The sequence below is a fragment of the Vidua chalybeata genome, chromosome 2 (genome assembly GCF_026979565.1).
Source record: "Vidua chalybeata isolate OUT-0048 chromosome 2, bVidCha1 merged haplotype, whole genome shotgun sequence".
NCBI classification, from domain to species: domain Eukaryota; kingdom Metazoa; phylum Chordata; class Aves; order Passeriformes; family Viduidae; genus Vidua; species Vidua chalybeata.
The window spans coordinates 67157762-67167212 of record NC_071531.1 but is presented as its reverse complement, the minus strand read 5'-3'; the positions used below and the strand labels follow the sequence as shown (position 1 = coordinate 67167212).

The 9451-nt window shown below is 48.1% G+C and overlaps 2 protein-coding genes across 3 annotated transcripts; both read right to left on the bottom strand.

The window, feature by feature from the left end:
- Positions 1 to 323: 323 nt before the first annotated feature.
- On the bottom strand, positions 324 to 2848 carry TAF13 (TATA-box binding protein associated factor 13). Its single transcript, XM_053932393.1, has 4 exons — positions 2551 to 2848; positions 2348 to 2426; positions 1785 to 1882; positions 324 to 963 (listed from the first exon to the last, which is right to left on the bottom strand). Exons 1-4 carry the CDS (start codon positions 2746 to 2748, stop codon positions 793 to 795), a joined length of 546 nt encoding a protein of 181 aa, XP_053788368.1. The 5' UTR covers positions 2749 to 2848; the 3' UTR covers positions 324 to 792.
- Positions 2849 to 5247: 2399 nt separating this feature from the next.
- GTPBP8 (GTP binding protein 8 (putative)) lies at positions 5248 to 8867 on the bottom strand. 2 transcript variants are annotated; one of them, XM_053932377.1, is made up of 7 exons: positions 8559 to 8867; positions 8139 to 8237; positions 7554 to 7684; positions 7108 to 7207; positions 6582 to 6700; positions 6013 to 6136; positions 5248 to 5410 (listed from the first exon to the last, which is right to left on the bottom strand). In XM_053932377.1, the coding sequence occupies exons 1-6, from the start codon at positions 8850 to 8852 to the stop codon at positions 6052 to 6054; spliced, it is 828 nt and encodes a 275-aa protein (XP_053788352.1). In that variant the 5' UTR covers positions 8853 to 8867; the 3' UTR covers positions 5248 to 5410; positions 6013 to 6051. The 2 variants fall into 2 exon arrangements, with proteins under 2 accessions (XP_053788352.1, XP_053788357.1); XM_053932382.1 differs by having other exon boundaries at positions 5248 to 5407.
- Between the last annotated feature and the right edge of the window lie 584 nt (positions 8868 to 9451).

Below are 9451 nucleotides of genomic sequence, written 5' to 3'. Positions count from 1 at the left end.
GTGTCCCCTCTCTATTGCCTAACCACATGTTAAATGCTGCTGTCAAATCCACAGTGCAAATAGTTCCCATCCATGGAAGAAAGGCTGCAGCTGATAACACACTGCTGCTTTGGACAAAAGACTTGCCAACACCTTTCCAAGCCTTACACCCTTCCTTCTGTGCTGCTTGTAGAGGGGACAGCCTTGATGTGCAGTATTATTTCTGTTACAGCATTTGTTATGGTTGTTCTGAAATCAGGAGTTAACTGAACCTACGTCCCCAAGCTGTTCCAGAAGTAGGGAAAAGCTGTTATGAACTGATCAATGTATATTTAGTTATGAAATGTGGGCACAAACTTATGTTTTATTCAAAAAGCATATACAGAGCAAAGAGCACAACTTTAATAGTAGTTTGAGTTTAAGGTCTTTATACAGATAACCAAGATCCATTTTCAGGGTTTCCTGTCACAGGAATACCCAGTGACAACTGAAACAATTTTAGAGAATCATGAACCATCAGCCCTTGAGCCATCTGATCCAACACAGGCCTACTTGAAACAGACTCCTGCCACTGCAGGAATTTTTAGAGCTTTTCCTCATTTCATCAAATGGTATAAAAATACCTAAGTATGCAACATACAATCAGGTAATGTTTCAGCTGCTTGAATATTTCTCAGAAAAGGCTGGGAGTGAGGGCAGACATCCCAGCAGTGACCTCCATCCTAAAAAACCCTTCCAAACAACATGCATGTTCTTCCTTCTTACTGGGCAGCAGGTGCCCAAATAATGCCCCAGTGCAGCTTGTGCACAGAATCAAGACCCATAGTTTGCTTCATCAAAAGCCTTTCTGGCTCGTTTCAGTTCTTCATTCATAGTTAGGAGGTCCTTAACTCTGGCAAACTTCCGGGGGTCCTTGCGTATTAGAAAGACAATGTCCTCAACCTGCACCCGACCCTGGCGCCCGATGGACATGGCCTTGTGTGTCTGTCAGAGGGAAAAAAAAAGTCAGCAGCATTCCTTTGCCATGGTGCTTTTTTAAGGTCTCAATTCCACTTTATTTCCTGTCATTTTATAATAAAAGAGTAAGCAATTGCAGGTTCTGGACACCATCATCCTAGTCACAAGAGAACTTCCCAGTAAACCATGTCCCCAGCTGCCTGTCACTTACACCCCAAACATAACCACTACAAATACATCACATAATGGTATCAAAACTAAGGACAGATTATACATAGGACACCGAGCCTGCAGAATGGTTGAAGATTAGGCACAATTTAGAAGCAGTGTGAGGTAACTGTATCAGAGGCCAGTGTAGAGCATTTTGGTAAGATAGGAAAGACCAACCTTTCAAAAGAAAGGGGAATGTTTGGATACTTAGAAACAGTATATAGGTCTGGAAGAGAAATGGCCTCAGGCCCAAGAATGCATTCCTTTTGTAGAGCAGAGCTAAGTTCCTATCCATGTACAGACACTGGGCAAACACAAAAAACTGACAGACTTTCAAATATGAGCCTTATCTTCTGTCAGCTGCACAAACAGTGAACCCCAAAGTCAGATGGGCATTTCCCCTCCTACAATATTAATCTAACTGCTGCTTAAAGACTTCAGTGTTCTAAGTCCCCATGGAGCAAGATGCATAAATTTGCTTTAATCTTGGGAAAACAAAATCCAAGTTTATGTTTCTCCTACTAATGCCATGAGTTTGGGACCTGGGCTAATGCAATATTTGAGTCAGAGATATTAACCTTCAAAAAGGCAAAGTTCTGGTGAGGATGGTTTGACCATGCCATCTAGAGCTGACTTACCATTTCAGTGATAAACTCTATTACCAGGTCCTCAAGAATGTCCACTGATTCTGTGTAAGGGTTCTGGTCATCCCCGAATCCATACATCATGCACCTTACTGCACAAAGAAACACTCAGCATGAGGCTTTCATCCATTCAGTGCTGCACATATCTAGTTAGAGCTCACCAGCCTGCACATTCCTGCACCAGGACAGCACTCTCGTCTGTCAGGCAGGACAAATCTTGAAGAAACATACAGGAAATAAACAGAAGACAACAAAAGCCCTCCTGTAGGGACAGGAGCTGTACATACAGAAAATCATGTCTGAGGACAGGCTCTCTGAATATTCATTTAGGCTGCAAAGCACTGCACAGTGACAGCGCAGCTGACTTTGGGCACAGCTAGGTCTAGAGGATGCACTAGCAGTATTTTTGAGGGGGGTCTACATGGCAGATTTCTGCAATTGCAGCCAAGGCATATTATGAAAGCCGCTGTTTTGCTAAGAAGTGAGCTGTCAGCTCGGGCTTTCAGCTGAGTATCCCGGCCGCGCTGGGCAGAGCTCTGTGGCCCGGTCCGACTTACGTTCTTTGGAGAACAGCCGCTTCCTCCTGCCCTGCCCGCCGTCCAGGCCCCCGCCGGCGTCCTCCGCGTCCTCTTCGAACTACACGGGCAAAGCGGAGGGGAGGCAGCGGTCAGCGCCCGTCTGGCCCCGGCTCCTTCCCGCCGCCCCTCCTCCCGTGGCTGGGCTGTGGATCCCCGGGAAGGGCAGCCCCTCCGCCACTCACCGGCACGTCTTCCTCCTCATCCGCCATGGCTGCCCGGCGGCCCGGAACAGCTTCGGCGGCCCGGCCCCGCCCCGCGGCCCCGCCGAGCCGCGCCGGGCGGGGTGGGCGGCGCTGCCGGGCCTGCCGGGGCGGAGGGCACCCCCATGGTGCTGCGGCGCAGGTCTGGTGGCCCTGCCCAAACCTGGCTATGACACTCATTGTTGGGTTGCGAGATCGGGATAGCGTGGTTCGAAAGTGAGCTCGGGAGGTGTCTGCTAACCCCCCTGCTCGGAAGAGGGTCAGCCACGAAGTCAGAAAGGGTGGCTTTTCACAGTCGGTTTGTTCGGTTGGCAGGGGCTTCTCCTTCCCTTCAGCGAGGCACACTTGCCCATGTTCACAGAATCATAGAATGTAAAAGAGTTGGAATAATGGCCCTTAAAAATCATCTAATCCCAACCCCCCTGCCGTGGACACGGACATCTCCCACAAGACCAAGTTGCCCAAGGTAAGCCCCCTCTTTCAGTTTGTCCCCATTCCCCCTTTTCCTATCACTACAGTTCCTGATGGGCCCCGTCTGGCTTCTCTTTAGGTTCCCTTCACATACTGGAAGGCTGCTATGAGGTTTCCACCTTCTGGACAGTACCCAAATGGTGCTTGTCTTTGCAGGGGAGATGCTCCAGTCCTGTTGTATTTCATACTGTTGCTGTCAGCCCCTTTGCTCCAGCCCTGCCCTTGAGTATGTCCACTGTTCCCCTCAGTCCGGTGGCCTAGGCACATTTGCTTTAATCTTGCAATTAGGTGCATCTAGGAATGCACCTCCTCCAGATTATTCATAAAGATGCTAACTAAAATGGACATATTCCAGAATGGATCCTTGCTGTGCTCCACTTGTAACTGCCATGCGACTGGACAATGACCCACCGGCTCCTATGCTCTGAGCTCAATTATGCAGCCAGTTTTTACTGATCTACTGGTGCACCCGTCCAGACTGCAATGTTCTAATTTTGGACACTGTTGCAAAAATACTGCCTTTGTAGTGTCAGTGTCACTTTATGGCGACAGAGCAGACCAGACCCAAACAGAGTAGAGGAAGAAAATGGAGAAAGTACTGCTGAAAGACCAGGGAAGATGCACAAGGTGAAATCCTTTTCCATGGAAGCTAATACTCAACATCACTTCTGTAAGTAATAGCTGTAGAAGACACAAAGCTTTATCAGGTAATGACAGGAGCCTTAAGTGAAGCTTATGCATTGCAAACAACTAAAGACATTGGAATTTAAAACTGAAATGAGCTCCACTGTATCAGTATGCTGCCAGGTCCACCCACCACTCATTAATGAGGGGGAAAAGAAAGGAAGATCTTTTGTGTCTCTGGCCTGAGAAAGTGCAGCTCCTCACTCTGCAACTCAGCTGGTTACTTAAGAACCTGGCAAAAAAACTCCAGTGGTGTGTCAAGGCACCTGCTTACCCAAAGCCTGTTGCCACAAAGGCACTTATATAAGTTTTACTGTTTAGGAAGAGGACTTGATTTTATTTATTATTTTGTCACAGGGGCACTGTCACACTCAAGAATCAAACGGTAGTGTTCTCTCCTGCAAATGCCCGAGAGCAAAATGCAGGAGTTACTCCAGTATCTGAAGCACTTCTGAATAAAACCAAGATGTGTCCAGAGGTAAAGCTGGTTCTTCTGGAAAAGATGGTACCTAATGTTCCATGCACACACATCCAGTTTGTTTGTACAAATGGATTAACTGGACGTATTTAATGTATTTAAGTGGTTAGTAAAAGACTTCCTAGCACTGCAATGAAATGTAAGGGGTTTTGTTCTGAAGAAGGACTAAAACCAGAACTGCACTTTTTTACATATTCAGGGTTATTTTCAGAGGCTCTTCAGTCAAGGCTGAGGCCCTAAAAATTATAGCCTTGACAAGACTGATGTTTTTGGAAGATCCTCGTTTAAAGATATTACAAAAAGGCTCTTCCTGAAGTGTTCACTTTCATCTGTTCCACCTATATAGCTATTACTGCATTTTTAGGATGCATGCATTGCTTGGGCTGGTTTGGCCTGCAGCATTTTGGGATTAGAGATAAAATATTAACAGAATTACAGGTTTGGTCACTAAGATGCAGAAGCTAGAGAGCCATATTTACTGCATTCCTCACATTCTCCTCTTACATGTATGCTGAAAACAGATCTTGTCTCATAACTAGTGTGTTAGAAGAAATTGCATAGTCAAAGAAAGTGATATTTCTAGTCCTTTTGCACTGTCAGAGTGGTTTAGAGAAGAGCTTTCCTTTCTTGAGGTTTAAACACTTAATGCAAGTAACTGACAACTGCATAACCACATTTGGCCATGTTAAGACAAAGATTATTGGCCACGTTATGACAAAGACTGAATGTCAGGGTTTGACACAGGCACTTCATAGCTTCAGACTAAGTTCTCCTGTATGAGTGCTGCTATTTATAGCTGTCCTTTTGTCCAGTTCTGCCTTGTAACTGGACAGCTTCAGGTGCTCTTAGACAGACATAGCTGCTGTGGGATGCAGTTCCCCTAAAGCATACAGGGCACATCAGTGCCGTGCATCAGCTGCCAGGGTAGAGCCGATACAGATCATGGATGGTGTGCCTCAGATCTGGCAATTCATCCATGTGGAGCTGCAGAAATTCATGCTGGATCTCAAAACAGAAGGTAAATGCAGCACTGACTCATAACAGTGTGCAGGACAGGGCTCCTCTAGATGTCAGTCTTTTATTCCACTCTGTTTCAAGCCAACACTCATGGAAAAGTAGATCCCATAAAAGATGTGTTCTTTCCTTCATCCTTGTGGAACAGGGACAACTCAATGTCTGCAAGCAAGGCATGCCATCCTGCTGCGCCTACTGAACACAGGACACAGAAAAGTTACAAAAGTAAAATATACAAGACATCAAACACCCTTCACAGACAAGAGGTTGGCTATTTCCACTCTGCATGGCCTTAGAGCATGTAGGATGCACAGGAGGTAGTTTTCAGCCCCTGCTGTCCTAACCCTAACCCCAGCTGAGAGAAGTAAACCTCTGTGTATCATTCAGTTCAACTGAGCAATACAGTTTGCTTAATGTTAGGGCTATAGCTTTTCTTTCCTAGATTAAATGCCTCTTTATTAATGATATTACTAGACTGGCTCTAGTATCCTAAATATAGCAGAGGTAAGGCATGGAGTAGTAGATTTTTGAACATTTCAGTATGGGGAGAGGAAATGCAGTATTAAAACTTCCCTTCTCTATGGAGGTTACCTACTTTTTTTTCTCCTTGGCACAATCATGTAGGTTTTATGAAACAGTTTTATAGTAACCTGGATTAATTCACACTGCAAACTTCCTGAACTGATTAACTTAATAAAGAAAAAAAAATTAGCTTTATAAATGCTAATTTATTCAAAAATACCATATAGTAACTTGGGTTATTTGCAACAAAAACCCGAGACCTCTGTTTTTGGTACCTTTTGTTCCTGATGAGCCAAGCAGATCAGCAGGTTTTTTCAGCTGGCCTCTACAGTGGGCAGGTTTCCAGTAACATGGGCTACAAAACACCTGAGCAAGTGAATCCCCGAAAACTCCACAGAACTGTAGAAAAAGAGGCATAGATGTTCAGTGCCACATTCTGATGTGTCTTGCAGTAATAGAGGCAAACAGCCACTGGCTGTGCTCAGTTACATGTCCCACAGTACATCTTGGGAAAAGCCTGCACTCTGGCTATGTAATCCAACAATTACAGCTCTTACTGTTACCAGAACTCCAAATAAAATGGGAAAGCCTGCTACCATGCAGTGCAGGAACAGCTGCCTTGCTTTGAGAAAGGCCAAAGGAAGAAGCACTCTTGGAAACAAACTTCACTCACTTTCAGAGAAGGGGGAAAGAAGGCAAGGGACATTTCCCCATCAGCAGCCCACCCTCTATTCTTGGGGCACAGAGAGGTCCTGTCTCTAGAGCTGACAGACTTGTTTTAGGGATCTTGCCCTACTGAACTCATCACCAGAAAGGCAAAAGCAGCAGTGGAGAGGAGCTTTACCTGACCAGGAACAGCTGAGGAAAGCATCCCTGAGTGCTCTCCTTTACAAACTCCTGGATCTCCAGTACATTCTTTAACAATAATCCCCTGGAAGCTCGGTCAATTTTTGTTAACACCATCTGCATGGATCCAGAAAGGGAGGATTCAAAGAAGACAGTAAGATTATTTTGCTGTTAACCTGGAACATCTCTAAGAGTCCTAGACCATCTTACAAAGCAGTCTGAAAGCTCTGGTCATATCTAGGGGAAAAAATAGTCTAACACAGTTCATCAAAACTACGGCCTGCATAAGGAGTGTGCCTTTTCAAGCTGCTCAAGCTGAGCACTGAAAAAAAATATATTTAATAAACCACATAAAAACCCCTCTTAAGTCCCATTTGTCTCCCTCAACACATTATAAACCTATTTTATTAACAATAAAGGGTTACTGCTTAGGTAGGTCAAGTTGCATAAACTCAGATGGAGGGTACACACCTTTCTAGATTACTTGTACCTTATAACCAACCCAAGAATGAAGCATTACCTACCACATAAGGAATCCCAAACTCTTCCAGCATCTCTACTGCAATGTGATCTGTTTTCTGGAGTCCAACTACACCATCAACTAATAGGAAAGTCCTCTTCAAGCTGCCAGAAATACAAGCAACAGTAATTGTCACCATTATTTCACGCCTGCTCTGCTACTTCCAAATTCATAAGCAAAAACAAGTAACATGGGATCTGGGGATAGGAAGAGACAAGAAAAGCCATGCATGGAAACTGAGAGTCAGCACGGAGCAGCGCCTCAATCTTTCCTGCTGTTTTGCTCTGTCTGAGCATAAATGAGTGACACTGCAGAAGCTTCCAGGGAAATGATGTCAGAACTAGTGGATGGAAGCAGCTACCCCTCTGCATTTTCTCCCCTCATTACATGTCACTGTATAGGGGTGTCTGTCTGGCTTTCCCTGTGCTGAGGTACAGGTAGGTCCCTTACTTGTGCCGTTCCTGCAGATAGGCCTCCACCATCTCAACAAAGTCCTGCGGGGCGCGATAGCCGTATCCTGGCATATCCACCAGAGTAAAGTACTTCCCTACTTTGAAGAAATTCATCTTCTTGGTGTGGCCCTGAAGAGAGGATTTAGGCAAGATGAAGCACAGGGTGGTTTCTAAAAAACCTGCAAAATATCTCTATACCAGACCCCTGTCCCCCCAGAATGCTTAAAACTGCCCAGTCTCCTAGACATGTAGCAACCCTATATGGCTCTAGTCATAAAATGGACTTACATGTCTTACTTACCTTAATGGGTCTCTGAGCTTGGTTCTTCTCAAAGGCCTTCACAGCACACCTGCTCAGGTTGTGCAGCAACTTCGTCTACCTGAAGAGCCAGGCTGGGCTCCTTCTGCCTCTTCCTGGGCTAGAGCAAGGCCAATGCCAGCCACGAGGATGGCCACCAGAGCTGGCACTTTCTGTCATTTCAGGCTACTAAAGAGCTTGTTCCCTCCCACCCTTCTAAGCCCTATCCTCTGGACTGGTACCCGCTCATGACCCAAAGGGAGGGAAGTTAAAAACGTCACTCACCGGAGTTTTTGACACTCTGACTTCCACTTCTGGAGCCAGTGAAAACAAGGCCCGGATTAAAGATGATTTCCCCACATTGCTTCGGCCGATGAAGCACACCTGCAGGGGGAGAGGCAGAGAAGGCACATCTACACCCGCCCACCTCTCGCTGCAGCCAGTCCTGGTCACTTCCCAGCCACGGACATGTCAGGCTGCCGAGTTACACAACGGGGAACAACAACAACAACAACTAAACGATTTGTTAAAAAGCAGCAGTAAGTGCCCCACATATTGCGCAGCGCTCTGACAGAGCTGCACAACCACTCCACCACCCCTTTACCCCCGCAGCGCAGCTCAGCGCAGGCCGGGGCGGTCCGGGCGGGGGGAAGGCGCTGCCCCGGTACGGTCCCGGCCGAGGGCGCGGGGCAGCGCTCGCCTGACCTCGGGCAGAGCGGGCGGCGGGGCATGGTCCATGCGCACGGCGGAGCTCACGTAGTCGATGGGGTGCCCATGGTCGGACCTGAAGAGCGCCTCGGAGCGCTGCAGGGCGGCCAGCCCGGGCTGGAAGAGGCGGAACGGCGCCGTGTCGGTGCCGGGCGCCAGGTATCGCTCCAGCTTCTGCAGCGGGAACACGATCGCGGTGCGGCGGCTCCGCTCCAGCCGCAGCACCTGGGACAGGGCGGCCAGCTGCGCCGAGGCCCGCCCCGTAGCAGCCCCAGCTCGAGCCAGCAGCATCCCAGCGGCTGCAGGCGGGACCCGGCCCACCCCGGAAGGGAGAGGGCGGACAGCGGGGCGGTGCCGCGACTGCCCCCACCCAGCCGAGGGCTGTCAGGGCCCGGTACGGCGTGTACGCTCGCCGTCCTCATCAACCCCCGAGAGCCACAGGTGCTGCCCAGGCCCGGCTGTTTGTAGAATCACAGAATGTGCTGAGTTGGAAGGGACACACAAGGATCATCAAGTCCAACTCCTGACCCTGCAGAGCACCATCCCCAAATCACACCATGTGCCTGAGAGCGTTGTCCAAACACTTCCTGAACTCTGTCAGGCTTGGTGCTGTGACCACTTCTCTGGGGGGCCTGTTCCAGTGTCCAGCTACCCTCTGGATGAAGAACCTGTTCCAAATATCCAACTTAAACCTCCCCTGACCCAGCTTCAGGCCATTCCCTTGAATCCTATCACTGGTCAGCACAGAGAAGAGTTCAGTGCCTGCCCCTCCTCTCACCCTCACACGGAAGCTGTAGCTGCAGTGAGGTCTGTCCTCAGTCTCCTCCAGGCTGAACAGCCCAAGTGACCTCAGCCGCTCCTCATATGGCTTCCCCTCAAGGCCCTTCTCC

What these genes read in the sequence shown, in the direction of transcription:
- TAF13 (XM_053932393.1), bottom strand. Translation starts at nt 2,748, where the DNA reads ATGAGTGTCATAGCCAGGTTTGGGCAGGGCCACCAGACCTGCGCCGCA. An exon ending in ATGAGGAGGAAGACGTGCCG is followed by an intron (nt 2,427 to 2,550) that starts GTGAGTGGCGGA and finishes TTGCCCGTGTAG; the next exon opens with TTCGAAGAGGACGCGGAGGA. An exon ending in TAGAGTTTATCACTGAAATG is followed by an intron (nt 964 to 1,784) that starts GTAAGTCAGCTC and finishes TCCCTCTGACAG; the next exon opens with ACACACAAGGCCATGTCCAT.
- GTPBP8 (XM_053932377.1), bottom strand. Translation starts at nt 8,852, where the DNA reads ATGCTGCTGGCTCGAGCTGGGGCTGCTACGGGGCGGGCCTCGGCGCAG. An exon ending in CGCCGCCCGCTCTGCCCGAG is followed by an intron (nt 8,238 to 8,558) that starts GTCAGGCGAGCG and finishes CTCCCCCTGCAG; the next exon opens with GTGTGCTTCATCGGCCGAAG. An exon ending in CCTCAGCTGTTCCTGGTCAG is followed by an intron (nt 6,137 to 6,581) that starts GTAAAGCTCCTC and finishes CTTTTTCTACAG; the next exon opens with TTCTGTGGAGTTTTCGGGGA.